The 22486-nt window shown below is 41.1% G+C and overlaps 1 protein-coding gene across 2 annotated transcripts in view; it reads left to right on the top strand.

Annotated features, from left to right (window-relative positions):
* The first annotated feature begins 446 nt into the window (after positions 1 to 446).
* The window catches only part of CUL4B (cullin 4B), a 31720-nt gene continuing 9680 nt past the window's right edge, over positions 447 to 22486 (top strand). Inside the window, exons 1-13 of one of the 2 annotated variants that reach the window (XM_050964491.1) lie at positions 447 to 570; positions 1686 to 2192; positions 5326 to 5441; positions 10651 to 10754; positions 11838 to 11907; positions 12439 to 12512; positions 14151 to 14313; positions 14412 to 14501; positions 14939 to 15021; positions 16896 to 16963; positions 18175 to 18293; positions 20021 to 20213; positions 22282 to 22386. In XM_050964491.1, coding sequence (XP_050820448.1) covers positions 1982 to 2192; positions 5326 to 5441; positions 10651 to 10754; positions 11838 to 11907; positions 12439 to 12512; positions 14151 to 14313; positions 14412 to 14501; positions 14939 to 15021; positions 16896 to 16963; positions 18175 to 18293; positions 20021 to 20213; positions 22282 to 22386 — 1396 coding nt within the window. In that variant the 5' untranslated portion in view covers positions 447 to 570; positions 1686 to 1981. Of the gene's footprint in view, positions 571 to 636; positions 805 to 1685; positions 2193 to 5325; positions 5442 to 10650; positions 10755 to 11837; positions 11908 to 12438; positions 12513 to 14150; positions 14314 to 14411; positions 14502 to 14938; positions 15022 to 16895; positions 16964 to 18174; positions 18294 to 20020; positions 20214 to 22281; positions 22387 to 22486 lie in introns of those variants that run through there. The other variant, XM_050964490.1, reaches the window with a different exon arrangement.

Raw genomic sequence — 22486 nt, 5'->3', positions numbered from 1 at the left:
GCTCAAAGCAGCTGAAGCTGTGTGAGTGAGTGAGGCTCTGGGCCTGTACTGTGCAGGACAGAGGTCAGACTAGATGATCGAGATGGTCCCGTCTAGCCTTACAGTCTGCGGTCTCGGAGTGCAGGAGAACAGGCCCTACACAGACAGACACGTCTGCTGGAAAGGCTTAGAGCCAGGGCACAGACATCCGGCGACAGGCAGGGGATTTCACCCAGCTGCCCCCGGACCAGCGAGGCAGGCAGGGCCGTGAGAGGACAGGCATCCCCCCGCGCACACAGCCCGGGAGAGGCAGGCCCGGATCAGCACGGCCCCAGGGCGGGAGCGGGCAGCCCGCGAGCCAGGTGGGCGGGGAGCCGTCCCCTCCCCCTCGGGCTGGCTCTATCAGCGCCTGTGAGGCGGGCAGCGGCGAAGAGGGAGGGAGCAGTCCCAGGGAGCAGCGCCAGGGGGCACCCCCGCCGCCTGAGCGAGCGTGGGAGAAGCCAGGCCCAAGCCGCCCCATCCCCGAGCTGGACAGCGGGAGTGGCCCAGGCACCACGAGAGCCTGCACGTACTTCTCTGGACAGGGCAGAGGTACAGGAGCCGACAAGGATCAAACCAACCCCCTCCAAGGGCTGGGGTGGGCGGGCGTAACCCAGGCACGGGACACTACAGGGAAGCAGCCCAACCCTTCCTCTGCTCCCGCCACGCGGGGTCGGGATGTAGCCACGCCTCCTGCCGTACGACGTACCCCACGCTCCAGAGTGCGAGGGGATAACGAACCGTCCCGTCCCCCGGCGCGAGCTGCCGGCACCATGATCACTTCCGGTAGGTCAGAGGGTAGCGGAAGGGGTGGTAGAAGGTGGCAGGTTAAGCCGGACGGCGAGTGGGGAGAAGGCCCCGCAGGGAGGCTATTCCCCCGCCACGTACTTCGGTCTGCCGGTGGCGAGAGACCCTCTCCCCCTCCGGCCTCCACCGCTCTGGGGCCCTCGGTAGAATTTCCGGGCGGTTGCCTCCCAGAATGCCTGGCGGCCGGATGTGCCGCCATCTTTAGGCTCCCTCTCTCCCTTGTATTGACAATAACAAGCCCCGATCCGTCGCGTCCCCCCTCCCGGGAGAGGGAGAGAGAAGGAGGCAGAGAGGGGGGAGGAGGGAGAGCGGGGGAGCTAAAGCGAGAGGGGCGGGGGCTGAGGTAGAAGAAGAGGAAGGAAGGAAGGAAACGGGCAAGGGAGAAGGTGGAGAAAGGGATCTATAGACAAGAGGGAGCGAGAGAGACTCACTCACCCACCCCTTTTATTTTCTCTTGAAGAAAGAGGGTAGGAGTAAAAGAAGGAGAGAGTGAGGAATTGAGAGACCCCAGTGGGAGCAGAAAAGGTAGAATATAGGTGTAGAGAGGAGGACTGGGAGAGGCTCGTGGGTGGAGAGAAGGAGGAAGAGGGACGCTGCTGAGGCGTAGAAGCAAGAGAGGCATGCGAAACTACTGAGAAGAAACAAAGGAGCAGTGAAGAGAGGAAATAAGTGATTCTACCGAGAGAAGAAAGTGAAGGAGGGGGGGACTGAAAGACTCTGCTGGCAAAAAGGAGGAGTTGAGAGACTCCTCTGAGAGAAGACAAACCAGAGACTGACTCTAACTCTCTCTTTGTGTGTCACACCAAAAGAATTTGATGCCCCTCAGTCTGTTCACCTCTGTGTGTTCATGTTTCCCACAGGTTTCTCTTCCCCCAACCCCCCAGCAGCAGCTCAGGAGGTCAGACCTGCCACTGATGGTAATAGCAGCAGCAGCTCCTCCTCCTGCAAGAAGAGAAAGTTAAACAACAGCAGCAACAACTCTGAAAGAGAAGAGTTTGATTCCATTTCCTCCTGTTCCTCTTCTCCTTCCAAAAACAACTCATCATCATCTTCCTCCATCATCACCACGTCCTCGGGGGGGCCCTCATCCAACCATCACCTGCAGAAGAAGCTGCGCTTTGAGGACTCCTTGGATTTTATTGGACTCGATGTGAAGATGGCTGAAGAGTCTTCCTCATCCTCTTCTCCTGCTGCCTCTTCACAGCAGCAGCACCAGCAACAGCTCAAAAATAAAAGCCTTTTAATTTCGTCAGTAGCTGTGGGGCACCATGCAAATGGCTTGACCAAAGCTGCCTCCTCCACGGTCTCCAGTTTCGCCAACAGTAAACCTGGCTCTGCCAAGAAGTTAGTGATCAAGAACTTTAAAGGTAATAACAAGCCATAATTTGTCCTCACCTTTGATGAGTTGATGCTCAACTCATGTGGTATTTCAACATGACAGGCTATCCAGTTGGCTTGTAAATAGGCTTTATTGGAAATACTCTTCTGTGGTGAACACCTGAATCTGTATGTAAAAAGGAAAAATAATCTCTTATGGTGTGGACTTGCCAAATCTAATACACACTTGGAGGCAAACTCCATCATTTGGGATTACTTTTAAGGCAGCTTTCATTGTGTCTCTTGAGAGAAAGGATATGAGACCTCTTACTCGTGATTTTTGCTTTTAAATCAACCTTATTCATGTAGTAATGCCAACTCAAGAAACAACAAATAGTTTAGTCCAGGGTGTTTGACAAGTCTCTGCAGAAGATAGATAATTGTCCATCTCATTTTGTCCATCACAGTATGGTCTCTGCCTATTTTATTTCATTTTTAAACAACTTAACATTTGTAGGTGATTACTAAGCTTTTATGATTGAGCTGCTCTTCTCTTTCCCGGGTCTCTAAATGGATTGGAATACTTTTTTTTTCGTCTTTTCTTCTCCTTGTTTCTCCACTTCTCCATCCTGTCACCCGAAGAATGTGTGCTGCTTTTGTTGCTTGAGTTTTGGAGTGCTAGGTGAGGCCAGGCAGTGCTGATTGCTGCAGAATTAGAGAAGCAAAGCTTGGGCTGATGGGATGCTGCCTGAGAGCTATTTCAGCAAGTAGCTGCATTATGGGCCATTATAGGAGCAAGCAGGGAATGTGCATAGCTTTCAAGGAGCTGCCTGTCAGTTTACCTGAAAACCATGGGCAAAATCCAAGGTTCATGCAGCTTTTCTTGTTTCTTCCCCCTGCACCACCTCATGATAGTCTCACAACTTAATTCCCTACCTCTATTCTCCTCCCTCACATTGAGCAAACGGTGGTTTATGTAACATTTGCATCCCAAAGGATACTGAGGTGCTTCTTCATATGCTTTAAAGATAAACAAGAGGAGAGGGGCTTTTTATCTTATTCAGAACAGTAAGTTTGTAGTGCATCTATATCTAGTGCTAATTTATGGTGCTCAAATTAGATTATAACTCTGTTCTGTGGTATTCATGATAGCACTTATGAAAAGTTCTTCCACCCTACTCCGGAATGCACTATCCTCATTTAGTTTGACTGAGTTCTGGAATTTTAGGATGGTGATGCATGATAGCGAAGTCTAGTCTTTGTTTATGGCTTCTCTTACAGGTCATAGGTGAACGGAATATGGGCAGTAGCCTTTCACAACTTAACTTAATGTTTGTTAATGTTGTAGATTACACATTCCTGTGACCACTTGTTGCATATTATGATTTGTTGTGTTGTCTGACACTTCAAAAATGTACCAGCTCTGTGACTATTATTTATTGAGTCAGCATTAAATGACAGTTTGAAAATATTTCTTTAATTATACCTTTATCTGTTACTAATAACACCTTATTAAAATTAGAATACATTTTTAAAACAGTAATTTTTCACTGTTTTATTTATGCATTTCTTTTTTTAATTCACTCAGCTTGGACAATGAAAGTGAGCTAATCACATTTCTACTTAGTACATAAGAACCTGAATGGGAAACTTGCATAATGCTGGAATATTGCCAACACTGTAGGAACTATATATTTAAAACAAAATACCTGTCTCTATTATGACTCCCCCTCCTCCAAAAAAAAAAAAAAAATCACAAATTTCTGTTGTCTTAATTTTGTTTAAAAACTGGGTTTGCAAAACCTAAACTGTGGGCCAAACTTGACCTGAAAGTGTGCACGTCTTTCTCTTTAAACTCCCTCACCACCCTTCCTTTCCCATATCCTAATATTCCTCCTGGAGCAAAGATGATCACTTAACTTAAATATTTTGTTTTTAGAATTCTAAGTCTGCTCTGTCGTGAAACCCCTGATACTTTTTGATGCCTTGAGATGTGGCTATGATCCTGGCTGAAAGAGAGTGAAAACCAATCATTTAGGCATCTCATCCATTTTTGTTAATTGTTCAGAAGGGTTCCTGTTGAACACTACAAGGGATTCTCCATCTCATAGGTGTTAAGGTCTCCACTTATGCTGCACTTCTCGCCCTTGCCAAAAGCTAGTGTTACTCACAGGATCCTGTTACTGAGCTAATTAATATTACATTTTTTTCATTAAAAAAATCCCCAAATATTTCCATAAGCTTGCTTTAGGCAATCATTTTGTGGTTAGATTTATGATTTAAAAATTAAACTCGCTGCAGCACTGAAGATTTGACTTCGGAGATTTTTGTTAACCCGCTTTACATACTTTTTTGTTGAAGGTAATGTACAGTGGAAGAAGGCTGTACTAAATGATAGTGGAGCTGAATCTTTCCAAGTCTGATATACTTAAACATAAAGAACAGGGCTTGAAAAACATAACATACACCTGCTGGCCAGAACCTGCAGACCTTGGAAAACACCATTGGTTCAGATTGGAAGGTTTTCTTTGCAAACAGAGGTCTATAATCATAATGTTTCCTGTGTAAATATAGCTTGTGCATAAATTATAGCTCTGCATAAATTGAAGGGATGGGTCTCCTTCACCAGTTTCCCACCTGGCCATTGTATAGATGTTTTTCAGATCGTGAGGAAGAGTAGTACATAATAATTACAAAGTTCTTACTAGGTATATACAGTTGTCTGTCTTGGAACATCTGTCATACAGATCTAAAAAGGACTGGCTCCATTTTACCAACACATGATGATCCGTCCGTATGTCACTTTCTAATTATTTTGTCCTGTACTGCTAGCCTAATAAAAAGTCAGTATTAATGAAAGCATAGACTAACAATATTTTTTCACTTGAACTGTGAAGTCATAGGTATTGCAGAGTTTATAGACCAGTGTCTGATATCTGCTACAAGTGCTGTGATGTGCAGGCATAACAAGGTGACTTGAAGACTGAGAGTCAAGTTGAAATTTAGAATTTCCTTGCTACCTAACAATAAAAGCAGAATCTGATAAATGCCTAAAGAGACTTTCTTCATGTATGTTTTAGTGGAAGCTAGAGTGTTTTTGCAAATCCGTTCTCTTCACATCATAAAACAGCTAGAATTTTCTGCTCTCCTTTAACAGGATCTCAACCTTTGTTTATCTCCTAGATAAACCTAAATTGCCTGAAAACTACACAGATGAAACCTGGCAAAAATTGAAAGAAGCTGTGGAAGCTATCCAAAACAGTACTTCAATTAAGTACAATTTAGAAGAGCTTTATCAGGTAAGTGGGCCAGTCTATTTTTAAAGCCCTTCAGTCTAAATAAAATCTGGATATGCTCTGTTCATTTTTCATTTCTCAAAATGATTTTTGTGATGATTTAAAAAAACAAAAAGGAAATATGACAATTAGTAGTTACTTTCCTAGTGAACAAACTATTTACTTAGAACAGTTTCTCAAAGTGAATTTTAAAAATCCAGAATAAAGGATTTGCAAGAGCTAAAGTTGAACTGAGAACATTTTTACCTGCCAAGAGCATAATCTAAGGTGTGGTTTCCCTTGCAACAGTTGACACGAATTAAATAAGGCAAGGAGCTGTATTCCCTTTACTACTGCTTTTGAGTTTGTGCTGTGTAGCTGCTCAAGGAGAAACATGAAATCCTAAAACGTTTGGTGTTTAGGTAAGAAAAGGACAACTTGGATTAAAATATAATCTATTTGTGTCTGTCTGAACACAATCTGTTCATAATTTAGGATCATAAACAACCATTTTAAAAAAAAAGATTTAACTTTTAAAGTAGGTGTAAAATGTGTCATGTTATTTCCTCATGAAAATCATATTCATTTGGTTGTCATTGCTTGCCATTAGAATTATGTATATTTGACCGTGAAAACATTCAAACTGCTTCCCCCCCGTTATTAGTCATGATTATTTTGCCCTGATTATTTGTTTATTTTATTTTATTTTTAAAGAATGCTGTCAGGTCTAAATTGAGTCTTAGACCTTTTTTAATAGGCTCTTCAGTCCTTATACAATTAATTTCTGTTTCTGCATTCTTCATGTACAGTTACTTAACTAAATTTGTTTAGTCAAAATAAGAGGGACTTCCTAAACTTAGGAGGGGTGGGGGATTGTACCACCTAGTGCTGCACCTAGTTATAAAGAAGTACTTCTATTTGTTCTATTTTCAAGCTTTTATCGTTTGATGGGTTTTCATGTTTTTTCTCAAAAAGGTGAATTTTGAACTCCATCAAATATGTGATGACATTCTATTTTTAGGTCTTATTGAAGTTTGGAATGGGTAGAATTGCCTGAATATGGGCTGATTTTTTTTTTTTAATTTTTTTTTTTTTTGGTCATTCCTATGTCCCATCTGTGTCGCGCGCCTCTCCCCCCAGCCTCCCACTTTAGATTCTTATTTTGAACTTTTAAATCAAAACCAGTGAGGTTAAGAAATTTCATGTTTGGCACGTGCATGGTTCCACAATAAAGAGCGCCTTCTTTGCAGCATTTGGAGGAATTGATGGCAAACTAGATACACATGCAGTTGTTGATTTCAGGGTATTTCACCTCAGTACAAATAGGCTTATACTGTATTGAATAATGCAGAACTACAAATAAACATGTTTTTTTAAAAATAAAATGAATCATGGGCTCATCTACCACTCAAAGGACAAACACATCAGTTAACTAGTTGAAATGACCTTTATCTACAAAGTCATACTGAAAACCTTTACCACTACTTCAAAGTAGTAATTTAAAATGAACTTGCTCTCTTAGAGGTTGATATCAAACCACGTTTCACTGTGCTACTTATGCTCAAGGAGAGTGAGTTACAACTGCTTTGACTGTTATGACTTTGAATAGCCTAACGTTGAAAATCTCAGCCATAGTGTTCCTATTCCCTTAAATATATTTAAATAATTGTAACACTTCATACTTGACTGCCCTCTAAGTTGAATCTAAAAATAAATGTCTTAATTTAAAAATAGTAATAGCGATTGCTAGTATTTTAAATGCTAAATAAACCAGTGCTGCTTGTGAACAGCTGCTTAGTAAATGGATCTGATTCCAAATATGCTTTGGCAGACACCATTATCTAAGCAGAGAGAGGAATCGCACAAAAAAAGCCTGTAGAAGTTCCTTCCCACACTCTTCAAAAGGGTTTATTCATATTTTGTTTTTGAACAGAGCTAAGCTTCTTGGTTTTAGCTTGACACATCTGTGTGCCAATAAAATCCCATCCAGTGAACATTTTTTAAGGCTTTTATTTTTTAGACCACTAGCCATTAGCGCTGTGTTAGTTCTTCTACTTCTCAGATTGAAGTTGGGGAAGAGTGCACATAGATAAGCAGCTAAATAATCCTGGAGAACTGAAAGCTTTATACAAATATTTATTTACCAGAATAATTTTCTTCAGTACGTCAATACTAAAAAGTAGAGGCCTAGACTTGGGCGATAATTCCCTGTTTAAATGTATGATTACAATGAGAGAGGTCAGCTTTTTAAACATTTCTTGAAGTACCCATTGCTGTGGCCTCAGACAGCAATTTATGGTCCCCCCCCCACCTCCACCTTCTCCTCTTCCTTATCATCCCTCAAAACAAATGTAAACTTCACAATACCCAGATGGGTCTGGGGAGCCTTGATCCCATGTCCTGAGTATGGCTAATAAATCTGAGAGTGCAGAATCCCGAGGCAGGGCTTTTTATTCTGAACAACCCACTTCTGTGAACGGCAAGTAGATAGTGTGATTATTTGAAGTGTTACCACACAAGACATTCTGCTATTGCTATCGTTTTAAGTATTGATCTAGTACAATGTTGCAGTAGCAATTGTACAGTATCGTTGGAGATACTTCCATTTAAAAGGACACAGTTTTCAGTGGAAATTCCCTCTACCTGCCTATTTTTAAAAAAAAAAAAAACTTGTCTGTTGTGTGTTCTGAAATTTCATACTTTGGGTGGAATTTTTTCTCCATTAAAATGCATGTATTTTGTATTTGATTTCTTGTGTCAAAACAAAAGGTTTGAAAATCCTATTTGACACAAACGCGTCATGAATTTTCCACTACTTACAACTGTAGAACTCCAGATATACATGTGCTCATGCATGTATATGTGTGAAGTTTCATACATTAAAATAAATTAATCTGAGTTTTGTTTCACTTATTACACATTGAAATAAATACACCTGGGATGAAATCCATCCATTCATAAAGGGCCTGTATAAAGTCCTCCAAAGTGCGTAAGTCCTTGCATCCTTGCAAAGAGTGGGAAACGGAGTGTATATTTATGCAGCCACTGTTTTCTAAGGTTGGTGTCGGTGGGAACTCTGTAACACCTCAAAATAGCATGGCAAAGAGGGGTGCTGATCAGTTGGTCAGAAACCATTGCCTGCAGATTATGGAGAGCCAGCCATTGTTAACCCTGCTTATTAGCTAGAAGAATGGCTGCAGAAGGGTTGTGCATCTGGCTTGAAGATGGTGTTCCATATTTCCAGCCCCCAGTAGTCCTCTCCCCCCCACCTCAAAGCCCATTTGGGTGGAAGAGGGGTTACATTTTGTATCCTGTGTTTACTTGAAAGTTTGATCTGACTTCCCACATTTTAATAATATGTCAGTTAGAAGCTGACAACGTAAGCTATAGTAGCATGAGAGAAAGAGAGAAAACTCCAACCCATATGCCATCAAACTGAACAAAGAACCATACAGTGTTTTTCTGTTAGATCAGTGGTTTTCAACTTGTGGTCCCTGGATCCTTGGTGGTCCACATACTATAATTAAGATTTCCAAAGGGGTATGCATCTCCATTCAAAAATTTTTAAGGGTCAGCAAATAAAAAATGGTTAAAAACCATTATGTTAGATTTTTTTTTTAAACGAACTCAAGACTGAGAATTTTCAAGAACTCTCAAATATCAGGAAATTCATTCAGTTCTGGCTTTCTCGGCAGCCAGAACTCAACCATTTTGTGCTTATGTAGCATTTTGTATTATATGTGTTGTTTATACATCTTGCTTTCATGACTAAAACTGCATTGAAAAAAATGATGAATTCTAACTCAGTAAATCTGCGTCCCATATGTATTCAGAGTTAATTGTTTCTGACAAAAGAAGTTTGTACTCCTTTTTTATTCCCTGTTCATCCTTTGGAGCTAATATAGTTCTGAGTGAGTGAGCAGCATTCATTTCACAGAATTGCTAACTTTGGACTGTAGAGTCTTTACTGTTGTTGCAGAAGCTAGAAAGAACCCAACTTAACTGTCAGATCCCACTCTGAGTTAATAGTGAAGTGAGCAAATACAGTCTGAAAATCATGGAGACAACACATGTGGAGCTAAAGACTAGCTCTTCTACAGATACCCACATATTCTTACACAAAAACCTTGTTAACCTAACAGTTAAAGTTGTTCATGTGCATTTCATTTAAACACAATCAGTACATATTAGGAAAACACCAGGTGAGGGTCCATCCACGTAACAAGCAACATCACTTCACATTGCCATTATGCCTACAGACTTGATATTAACTGCCTTTTACTCTCCACTTAAACATCCGTGATGCATGCATTCATTTTTTCTAAATCACACTCAGGTAGTTTAAGATATTTTATTGAGAAGGTATAGAACACAGAGCACTACCAAAAAAATCTGAGGTCGTAATTAGGCTTGCGTGACCTGGAGAGATGTTGCAGGATACCTCAAGATTTAGAGGAAACTTGAAGTGGGGAGTGTGAAAGGGTGACACTGGAAATGGTGCTCTCTTGCACTAAGGCTTCCCTGTCTCTCCTACTGGAACAGCAAATGGCTTGGTAAGTTTAGTAGCCCCTGAAATAAAACCTTAAGTGTCTGTGCTTCAAAGTAATAAAACCCATAAACTGCTGGAAAATTGAACTACCTTTGTTCCTTTAGGGACAAATCCTGCATTTCTCACTTGGGCACTTAATATATGTCTACGCAGCAATTAAGCACCTGCAGCTGGTGTGGGTCAGCTAACTCGGGCTCACAAGGCTCCGGCTGCAGGGTTGTAAAATTGCTGCACAGAAATTCAGCCTCAGGCTGGAGCCCAAACCATGTGGCCTCCCGGGTGGGAAGGGTCCCAGACTCTAGCATGAGCCCAGACATCTAAACAACAGTTTTTAGCCCGGCAGCTCAAACCTTATGAGCCTGAGTCAGTTGACTCAGACCAGCTGTAGCTGTGCCACAGGTCCTTTTATTCCAGTGTAGATGTATGCTAAGACTCCTACTGAAGCCTGTAGACCCATAGGTTGTGAACTGTTTAGGGGCAGGCCCTTTTTGTGTCTTCTTACTGCTGTAAAGTGCTTCATACATCTCCTGTGCTCTGTAAGCAGCAGTATGTAATGTAAAGTTCGAGAGCGGGTAGATCTTGCTCAAGGATCAAAAAGAAACATATCATGCTATTTTTTTTTATGGAAGCCATAGGGAGAAATTCATATTTATCTTGCTATATCTGTTTCATTATTTATTTTAGGCTGTTGAAAATCTCTGCTCCTACAAGATTTCTGCAAACTTGTATAAACAATTGAGACAGATTTGTGAAGACCACATCAAAGCACAGATTCACCAGTTCAGAGAATATCCTTTAACTGAAAGTCTTTTCACCTGCCAATCTCAGGAGTCATGTTTCTTGTGCATCAGTTGATGGCATTGGGGAGGTAGCTTTATCTTATATAGTTTGGCATTGTGGCTGTTCTTTCTGCTTCTGCCAGACTATAAGATAAATGTTTGTAAAGCCATTTGAGATCTTCACAGAGAACAATGAAGCAAAATGAATGCAGTCCCTGAACTGTTTTATTTATAACGCACTTCTATAGCACCTTCTAAGTATTAGCAATGGCATCAACTGTTGTAAAGCACAGGAAGATACCTGAAACTGCTTTATGTGCAGGTAAACAAAGAGAGAAATAATTTCAGCAGCTTTAGTTTTGAACTGTATTAAGAGTCTATAGAAGTATCTAGTACTCAGTTACTGGTTTGGGATCTTTAAAGCATTCCTGCTGAAATGGAAAATGGACTATTGCTAGTATTTTACTAAAAGGCAGACTTTCAATAACCCACTAATTTTACGCCTGCATATTTTGTACCCACAATAAAATGTGAATGCAAATATTACATTTAGATATGTACCTGTAGGATTTGGGGTCACATGTTTGGTATTAGACACCTTAATTCTGGCATTTGTGCTTGGAAATGATCTCGTGTGCAAACTTTGTAAACTTGAGTCCCTCTGAAAATATGGCCTGAAACTGTAACATTCTGTATGTTTACACTTTAGTAAATCATTGTGTCTGAATAAAACAACATATAATGGAAATTTTCCATATACTAACGAAGTACTGTTGTTAACGTAGATTAGGCTTCTGAGTCCAAAATCTTTTGTTTTTGTTTTTGATAATGGGACTTAAGCTCCTGAGCGATTTTAGGTGCTTTTAATAATTTTACCTTGGTCTTGAACTACTGTTAATAACCATGACTCTAATAGAAACGAAAGATAGCATATGGAAAAAAAATAGTGATCCTTTCCAAAAGGTAGCTAGGGAATTTGTGATGCACTCTACTGAAAGTATTGTGCAAAAGCAAACCAGTATTGTTGAGCTTTTTGTGTAACTAATGTCAGCTACGGGACTTTTGTCATAATTTTCTTAACTGCCTTTTCATGGATTCGCTGGACAGTGTTCTTTTTCTAAAGAAAATAGACAAATGTTGGCAAGATCACTGCAGACAAATGGTAAGTGTTTTTTTTTCTTTTAAAAACCTGTCTATTCCTGACAGTTTACTTCTCTCTCATATTTTTCTTTTTTACAAATACACTTTGTGCTTCTGAACTGTTATCTGATATCTAATGTAAAGGCTTCCTTTATAGGAGGAAATGACATCTAACTTGTTAGAAATGAAGCTTTGAAAGCACTTCCCTGAGATATGCTTCCGAACATATAGCTTTGGTCTTGAATAAACATTTGAAACACACATTGCGTGTGTATATGCTAGTCCTTCCTCTCGTGTTTGTAACTCAGAGACTAATTCTAATTTTACCATTGGTTCATATCTAAATGCTATTTTGAATTCTGTCTCACCCTAAAACAAATACTAAATATCATGTTGATCATCTTACTTAAAACATCCCACCGCATACTAATAAATGCAGTATACTCCTGAAATTGTTGGTAATGTTGACACGTACACATATATAGGTATATGGCATTCCAATTTCAACTGATATAAAAATGCTGCCGAATTTTTTTCCCTCCTTCCCCAACAGATCATGATTAGGAGTATCTTTTTGTTCCTGGATCGAACTTATGTTCTTCAAAATTCAATGTTGCCATCTATTTGGTAAGGATGCAAAGAATAAAATAGATTTTTTTTAAAAACTTTCATACTATCTTACTATTTGAAATATAGGAATTGCAGCTAGCTTATAATTTTCTGTCCTTCTTGAAGACAGAGATTTTGAATTTATTTCCATGAAATGTGAGTTTTGCAGTGACTAATACCAAATTTTAACTGAACTGATACCATCTAACTCCAGTTTGCATAATACAAGAAAGCCTTTTCAGTAATTGAAAAGCCAGGATTTAGGGTCAAAGGGTCATTGGCTACACATCTGGTTATCAAAGGTAGTGAGAACATTTGTTACATCTGTAACATTCTAAAGATACAATGCTTTAAATATATTGGATAACTAATATGTACAACTCCTAATTTTATAAATGGGTAAACTAAGGTTATGTCTACAGTACCAGCTAGAGCTGTGATTTCCAGGTCATCTACACATACTCACATTAGCTCGATGAGAACTAGTGCAAGTATAAATAGCAGCGTAGCTGCAGTAGCAGAGGCCACAACAGCATGGCTTACCCATGACGAGTCCATGCCTACAGGCAGGTTGTATTCAATATGGCTAAGCCAGTGGTCCCCAACCTTTTTTGTCTGGCGAGCGCCAGACGACGAGCCACGAAGAACTGTGGTGGCAGACTAGCATCCACCGAAATGCTGCTAACAAGTGGCAACATCAATAGGTGTCTCCGCTGACAAGTAGCGTCATCCAGAGGCGTCGGATGACGCTGCTTGTCGGTGGCGTTTCGGTGGATGCTCATCTGCCAGCCAGTATGCGGGTGCACTTAGACACCCCGGCAGGCACCATGGCACCCACAGGCACCGCCTTGGGGACCCCTGGGCTAAGCCATGGCACTGCCTTTGCTACCATGGCCACATAGCTTGATGAGAGCTATTCTGAATATAAATAGCAATCGCAAGTAAATGTATATGAGCTGGGAAATCACACCCCTAGCTCATAGTGAAGACATGATCAATGAGATGTTACAGTCAGGATTTTCAAAGTGAATTGCAATGATTGGATGCCTCAGTTTTGGGGCGTCCAACTTGATATACCTTAAGGGTCTAACTTTTCAAAAAGTACTGAGTACCCACTCTCAAATCAGACCCATTTAAGGCATCACGTTGGACGCCCAAACTGAGATCCCTGCCTCCACATCACCATTCATCATTTAAAATCTTTGGCTAAGGACACCCAGTGATAGAGCTGAGATTAGAACCCTGGCTTCCATTCCATGCTTAGTTCTTATGACAAAACTGCTTTATCTTTGAATATATGCTAGTCTTAATATTAAACTGAGGAAACACTTTTTAAGGCATAACAGTTTTTAATCTTTCTAAATCCAGCTAATCCAAGCTAAGAATGGTTAATGTCCTAAAACAAGGTGATTATCAAAAATAATCACCTTGTATATGCAGATACGAGAACATGTACAAGAATTTTACTTTAGATAGTTGCCTATTGTTGTATTTGTGCATTTTCACACCTCTGAAATAGTTTAGGAAACTCTGAGAAAGTAAATATTTGAGCATCAGGATTGAGAACGTGCTGTTGTTTTTATTGTAATGGTTAAAAATAAAAAATCAGGGATGGTTCTGATGCAAATTATTTAATAGGCTTTTTTATCTTTTTAGGGATATGGGTTTAGAGTTATTTAGGACTCATATAATTAGCGATCAGAAAGTTCAGAACAAGACCATTGATGGCATTCTTCTCCTGATTGAGAGGGAAAGAAATGGTGAGGCTATTGATAGGAGTTTGCTCCGAAGCCTTCTAAGTATGCTTTCTGATTTGCAGGTGAGTACATTTTCTTCGGTTTGCAGAAAACTGAAAAAAGCATCACACTTGTATTCAAGGATACATTGCTTTAAACTGAATTCTTCTTTATTCCCTAGATTTATCAAGATTCTTTTGAACATAGATTCTTGGAAGAGACTAATCGTCTGTATGCAGCAGAGGGGCAGAGACTTATGCAAGAACGAGAGGTATTTTATGTTTTAATCTTTTTCCTCTTGTTTGCAGCCACTGATGAAACATCTTAGCCAAGAGAGAGCAAAATAATGTGTACCTGTAGTGCATTCTCTTGGTCCTGCTAGTGAAGGCAGGGGCTGGACTCGATGACCTTTCGAGGTCCCTTCCAGTTCTAGGAGATAGGTATATCTCCATTTATTATGTTTTATTATTTTATTATTCTCCTCATGCATCAGGATAGCAGGAAATATTTTCAGCAATAGTGTGACCCACTATTACCTTTTCAAAGACTGTACTGGTGGCAAATGTACTCAAGCACCATCACTCTAGGACCTGGTGTTCTTGGTCCCAAAATTGGTCCGTAGCTGCTGCTGTCAGACTTGGGTCCCAGCATCTCTTCAACATTTCTTCATTATGTAAACAGTAAAATAACTTTCTTTTGTCTTTTCAGGTTCCAGAGTATCTTCATCATGTCAACAAGCGATTAGAAGAAGAAGCAGACAGAATTATCACATACTTGGATCAAAGTACACAGTAAGTGTGTGATCTGCCTTGGCTTGGTATCTTTAGCCATTTGGTTCTAATCCTATTGAAGGCTTTTGCCACACAAAATAACTATAGTTATTGACAAACTTACTATTTGTATACAAATGTAATGTAAGCTACCAAATGCTTCCTCCTCTTCCCTAAAACTACTTGGAGCCATTCAATCATTGTCTTATTTTGCACAGCTAACTGGAGTGGTTCAGATTAGAGGCTGATTTGACTTTTGGGCAATTAATTTGATTTGTGGGACATTTTAGGGGAGAGAGCCTGTGTTCCTACTAGCAGTGGCAACTACGTGTATGAGCAAATACTCAGTTACCTTCCTAACGAAAGTAGAGAGAGGCCCACAACAGTTATTGGGTATTCTCAGAAGGAAAACTCTCTAAGCTAGTGAAAGGATGTAAATACCATTCAAGGAAGAAAACCCCTTGAATGTCAGTTTCTTAGATAACACAGTCATCACCCTGGAAACTTAAAATGAAGATTACCTTTCGGGGTGGACTCAGGTGCAGGAGGTGGCTGGTGGGGATGCTGGAATTCCCCTACTGAGACATACAATGAGGCCACTGCTGTGGTTACTGGGAGGAAGAGGAGACCTGCAACAGGATGTATGGCCCTCTTTGAATACGTGGACGGCAGGTCTTACATTGGAGTTGGGAGGGAGCAGGCCACTAAATGATATAGCAGCCTCTTACTATAGTGCAGGGGTTCTCCCAAGAAATATTTTGGTGGCCTCAGATTGTTGCCAGAGCTCTTGCTGCTGGCCACTCTGACAAACTAGTCTCGCTGTCCCTGCCCACCATAGTCTTTAGCAAGAGCCCACCCCAGGGAAGATGTCAGGAACTCACTGGCTGCCTGTGGAGTCCCAGGCTCCCGATGCCCCAGCCAAGCGGGAGCAGAGGAGTGCCCCAATGACTGAACACCATAGCTGCCTCCGGGGCTGTGCACACCAGCCCCATGTGTCTCCAGAAAGGCTGCTTGGAGCCCCTGAGGAGGCTGCATGATGCAGGACGCCGATCCCTGCTGGCGCCACCAAAACAAACACCCAGGCAGTGTGTCTCACTGCCCTTGGTAACAATTATTCAGGAGCAACAGCTGGATGCTGCAGGGAGAGGCTTCTGCTCCCTCTCCTCCTCCCCCCCCCCCCCACACACACACCCTCCCTGCCCCAAAAAAATCTCCACTCATGCTTTGAAGGCTTTCGTGGCCACAAAAAAAAATCTGGTGGGTGCATTTGAGAAATGCTGCTCTAGTGAATGAGGAGGCAGCACGAGAGATGAACTCTCTGAGGGAGGGGATTTGGGACTGCTGTGTATGCTGTTGCTCCAGTCCTGCTGTCCCCACTCCCCGCCCCCTCAGCCACTAGAGTTAGAGGCTGCTAGATCCTTCAGTGGATCCCTTCTTACTGAGTCCATTATTAGCAAAGTCCCCATTCTAATTTAGGAGCTGTTGGTTCAAATACCTGTCATCTTTGCCCCTTCCTGGTCACTGTCTCCTTGCTTTATGATCTCTTGAAAGGCCTCAATGCCCTCTTGTGTGAGGTTGGAGGAAGCATATTCCCTGAGGAGCTGCTTCCCTAACTTTCTGCCCTGATGAGATCCATCTTGTGCATCACCTTGAGGCACTCAGATATCATAGTGATGAGTTTACTATAAATCCCTAGTCAGCAACCAGCATGTAAAGTCACCTACTGGGGGAAACAGTTTAAATATATTTATTAAACAAACAGCCCCGAGTTATTGATCAGGAGAACCACCAAATGCCAAGTGTAGCTTTAAGTCAGGCTAGTCTGTTCTTCAAATGGGATTTAAAACTGTTAGTGATAGAAAAAGGAAAAGTAATTCTAAACATTTCTTCTATAGGAAGCCACTAATTGCTACTGTAGAAAAGCAACTGCTAGGTGAACATTTAACAGCCATTCTTCAGAAAGGTAATCTTTCTTCTTTATAGAAATGTTTCTAATTACTGCTTCGGGGCTTTCATTCCTGTGCTGAAAAGAAAGTGACACATTCGGGTGCTGGGGGAGGACACAAGCCACATCATTCTTTAACACTCCTTGCCACTCAGTTCATGAAATAGCACTGAACATTTTGCAGGAGGGCAAGTCCCATTCTCCTTGTCAGAGGTAAGGAGCCACAATGGTGTCTTCAAATACATTGCAGAGCAGAAGGAAAACTCAAATTAAAATACAGATGTTGGGTTGAGGATTCAAGTAACATTTTGAAGATCACGAGTGGGGGTAGCCTTTGCATTAGGGCCCAGTGTAGCAAGGAAGACCATTCAGGATTAGCAAGCAGAAATGCTACTGTACTCTAAAGAAGGCAAAAGCAGTTAAGATACATGGCTTTAGCCCTGTAATAATCTCTCCTCCTGGTCTCCAAGGGAGGTGAATAATGGATACATGAGTGCAGCCTGCACCAATTGTTCATCTAATATGCTTTAATAGTTTTCCTTTGACTTGAAAATTACTAGACACCTGTTAGCCAAATAGTGTGTGGGTATTGGTATGGGGGGGGGGGGTTCTGTTAAGAAGCCCTGCCCCCACCTGTTACCCTCACTTCTAGTAGCTGGGAAGAGGGATTTCGGGTTTCTTACTTATGTGATGTCCCTGGACTCTGCTGTGGTTTTTTCACACATCTGCTACCAAGAGGTTAATATGAAAGATGAAGATGCTGCTTGGCTACATGAAGAGACTTGCATTTTTATCGGGTTATAAAGCTTAATTTTCTGCAAAAATTGAGGTTTAGGACTTCTGAGCTTCCAAGCAAAGCTTTCCAGGGGCTAATGAAGCATAAACTTTTTTTATTATTGAATTTAAAGGAGCAATGAAGTATGAGTGAGCAAAGCTTATGTGATGAGACGGTTATATAGTTCGATAGTCCAAGATACGTGGCCCAATTAAACAAGGGCTTTCAGGTACAGAGTTAATTCAGATTGCCATTCTATTTTTTGTTGTCTAGCCAGTTTGACTGTCCAAAAAAAAAAATCGACAAACTCTTCCATTGGAGAAGAAATGGATATATTGAGTGATAATATGGCTGGGTTAACATGAGATTTGAAGTTCTTTACATGCCAGTAGCATGCATGGATCATTTCTGATGATTATACCTCTTTTAGATGTTTAAACTTTCAAACTCACAGGTTTAAACCACCTTCTTGATGAAAACAGAATTCAAGACTTGTCTCTTCTATATCAGTTGTTCAGTCGGGTCCGGGGTGGAGTGCAAGTTCTCTTACAGCATTGGATTGAATACATAAAGGTACTGATATATATCAAGGATCTTGTACTGACTTTTTACAATCACTGAGGATTGTCCACAAAACATGTCTTTTCATAAACAAGTATTACTGCTTAGAAAGATGCAACATAGTTTTAACAGATGACTTGGAAACTTTTAAACAGCATGCTTATATGCAGCTGAACAACCTGTGAAATTGCACTGGGAATGATGTATTGTTTTAGAATAATTGAATGTTGTCTTGAAGTATCTATCATTCCAAAATCTGGATTTTTGTTTTTGGTTTACACAGAAAAACGTGTATTGATCGAGGAAAGACACATTCCTGGTATCTTCCTGTCGCTTTAGAATAACATTGGCTGTCATTTATACCTTTATTTCCAGGTCAAGTTTACCTTGTCTACACTTACAGAGCTGTAGCGCTTAATGATGACTCTACCTACGCCGATGGAAGAACTTCTTCCGTTGGCATAGGAACTCCACCTCCGAGAAGTGATGACTATGTCTATGGGAGAAGCCCTTCCATCGACATGGCACTGTCTGCACCAGGGGGCTAGGTTGATAGAACTGTGTCACTCGGGTGTGGATTTTCCACACCTCTGAACAACATAGTTATACTGACATAGGCTTGGTCTACACCACAACCTTAAATGATACTGCCAGTTATATTTTTTTATAGTTTAACTCTTTGGGTTTCCACTGGTTTGTTCAGAAAAGTCCACTGAGAAATTTGGAATTTAAAATGTTAATTCATACTGATTTATGTGTACCAAAGGAAAAACACTTCTCTATTTCTAACAGTGACACTTACGTGATTGTATTTTGATTACTTTTGTCTGTGCACCAGCATCATGGATATTGCCAGGCTAGGATCTTGTCTGAAAGAGCAGTTTGCTGCCAACAGCATATGTGGGGTTTTGTTAGTTTGCTGTTGCCTTGTGTTGCACATAGAAAAAAATCCAAAAGCACTAACTTTCAGCAACAAATGTAAAGTTTTTTGCTTATTAAGTGGAATACACTTTCATACATGCAGTATTTGTATTCCTGAGTGTGTGAGTAGAGTATCACCACAGTCTATTGCTCCAGCCTACTACACTTAAATTCTCTGCTTTAACTGAGTGGTGGATTTAGGGGGGAAAAGCTACTTAAAAAGCAAAGGACATACATACATACATACTAGATTACAACACTAAAGACCTTTATTATCCTTCATTTATTCATAGGAAAACTCCCATTGACTTCAGTGTTCAGTAGGCAGATGATTCTGTAACTTTAATAATATTGTCACACAGGCATCCTAACTTTGGTAGGAGAGTGCTTTGTATTACTGTTGTGGTGAAATTGACTTCACTGGGAGTCTTGCCCATGTAAGTCTCTGCAGGAATGAGTCCTTACAGCATGTAATATTTTGATCGTATATAGTTTGACTCATCTTTAAGTGTTTGTATCATAAAGTTGGCTTACCATTGTGTTTGCGTCTCTTCTGAAATGCAAGTTCTGCTATACACTGACTTCAGCAATTTGATTTTTTTTTTAATTGCTGTTTATCTTGGTATGGTGATTCAAAATATAAAATACTATCTGTGTATAGCAAGTACATTCTGCCATTTTAATTATTGTTGTGTTAGGGAAGCAAACATTTTTTCATTGTACAATCTGAACTTTTACATCATCCAACTTCTGTTTGAAGATTTCATTTGGATCTGGTATTTAGAATTTTGATTGAAGGGTGAATTTTTGTTTTTCAGGCATTTGGTAGCACTATAGTAATTAACCCAGAAAAAGACAAAACTATGGTCCAAGAGCTGCTAGATTTTAAGGATAAAGTTGACCATATTATTGATGTCTGCTTTCTGAAGAATGAGAAATTTGTCAATGCTATGAAAGAAGCATTTGAAACCTTCATTAACAAGAGACCAAATAAACCAGCTGAACTGATAGGTATAATTTTCAGTCTCTCTTTCTACATAGAAGCTGTTTTTTCTTTTGTTGGTTGTTTTTTTGTTTGGGGTTTTTTGATTATAAAATTTGAACAGATGATTAGGGGAATGATGGGATTTTATATATGAAAGGAGGCTTAACAGAAAGCATAACTAAAGTGTATAAGCTCCTACCACAACACACATTTCTGCAAATGCACCTCTACCCCAATATAATGCAGTCCGATATAACGCAGTAAAGCAGCGTTCCGGGGGACAGGGCTGCTTTACTTCGTTATATCCAAATTCATGTTACCGCAAGCGGTTCCTCTGCGCCCCCCTGTTACTTACTGTGGCCCTCCCCAGGTCCCCCCGCCCCAGCTCACCTCTGCTCCGCCTCCTCCCACGAACACAGCGCAGCTCTGGTTCTCTCCCCTCCCTCCTAGGTTTGCCACACCAATCAGGTGTTTTGCACAGCAAGCCTGGGAGGGAGGAGAAGCAGAGCTGAGCGGCGTGCTCATGGGAGGAGGAGGAGAAGGCAGAGGGGAGGTGAGCTGGGGTGGGGAGCGGTTCCTCTGCATGCCCCCCTCCCCTTACTTGCTGCGGCCCCCTTGCCCCAGATCACCTCTGCCTCCACCACCTCCCACTCAGGCTTGCTGCTCAGCTCTGCTTCTCCTCCCTCCCAGGCTTGCGGCACAAAACAGCTGATTGGCATGGCAAGCCTGGGGGGAGGGAGGGGAGGAGCGGAGCTATGGTGTGCTTGTGGGAGGAGATGGAGTGGAGGTGGTCGGGGCACAGAGGAACCGTTCCCCGCTCCAGCTCATTTCCTCCCCTGAGCATGCCACTCCATGCTCCCCCATCCCCTCCAGGTTTGCCGGGCCAAAAAGTTGATTGGCGTGGCAAGCCTGGAGGGCAGGAGTGGGGGAGAAGCTGGGGCGAGGAGCAGTAAAAGCGGTTCCTCTCCCTACCCCGATGTAATGTGGTCTCACCTATAACATGGTGAGATTTTTTTTGGCTCCCGAGGACTGCGTTATATCGAGGTAGAGATGTAGCTTAATAGGATTCCAGAAGCATTAGATATTGTTATGAAGAATGATCATTCACAATTTCACTGGCTAGTTTTTGTTGGGGTTTTTTGGTTGAGTTGAGGTATATCAGCCATGCTTCAGGGCCCAAGTCAATCACTAACAGAGATTAGGCAAAACTTTCCTGACAGTGGAATTAGTTTGGTCTTCAGGAGTCTATGCAGTCCCTGTGATACTTCATATGTGCACAGAGTGACGTAGGGGTCTGCAGCCCGTGCAACTATGTAGTAGTGGATCCACCAACCATATGACCTTCCTGCCCACTATCTCTCTATCGTCTCAGTGAACGGAGCCCCTGTGGGCCAGTGTTCTGTGGCATATAGAAATACAGACCCTCTCACTTTCCTGTGCAATGGAACCATACCTGTTATGCTATCTGTTGGGCTGGTGGGGCTACCCTGATAGTGGAAATTTGCTTCAGAGTGCCCTATTTTTCAGTGGTCTCTGTTTCAATAATTTTAGCAGATATTCTCCCACCATTTGAAACTGAAACTGGCAATTGAAATCAGCTAGCATGCACAATTTTTCTTCCCCAGGTTTAAATTTCTAGAACGATTTTAACAACAGATTTTACTCTGGTACCTAATATCTTCTTTTGCTTCTACTTTAGCTATAGACCTTTATGTGGATTATGGTTTATTTTGCTTAAAAACCTTAATTTTAAAGTAACAGATGCAGGCCTGTGGAATAGTCATGAGTTTGTGATTTTTCGTCATCTTATATTTAAGCTGATACTCTCACTCATATGAGAAGAGGCCTTTGAACTATTGCAATTTAATGATGTTTTAAAGGCATGAATGAAAGTAATGTCAAAATGGCAGTGCTAAATTTGTTCATGGTAATGTCTAATTGTTCTGGCTTTCCAAAAGGACCATAGTTTTTGGGTTTGTTTGTTTTTTTAAACGTCTCCAGAATGAGCTAAATGTCAAAATTTAAATGTAGGTTCATTCTGATGCCCGGCAGAGTCAGGTTTTTTCAATTCCTTTTACCTGTTTTACTTTCTAGCTAAGTATGTGGATTCAAAGCTTCGTGCAGGCAACAAAGAAGCTACTGATGAAGAACTTGAAAAAATGCTGGATAAAATTATGATTATATTTAGGTTCATCTATGGTAAGGGTTACAGTTTTGTTTGTGTACAGTTGTTTTATCTGTAACATAATGTTTCTTTGCAAGTTGATTTTAATCTATCTGCCTCAAAAAAAAAAAAACC

Source organism: Gopherus flavomarginatus, chromosome 8, assembly GCF_025201925.1.
Source record: "Gopherus flavomarginatus isolate rGopFla2 chromosome 8, rGopFla2.mat.asm, whole genome shotgun sequence".
NCBI lineage: Eukaryota > Metazoa > Chordata > Testudines > Testudinidae > Gopherus > Gopherus flavomarginatus.
The sequence above is the reverse complement of the archived record's forward strand: the minus strand, read 5'-3'. Positions and strand labels throughout refer to the sequence as shown.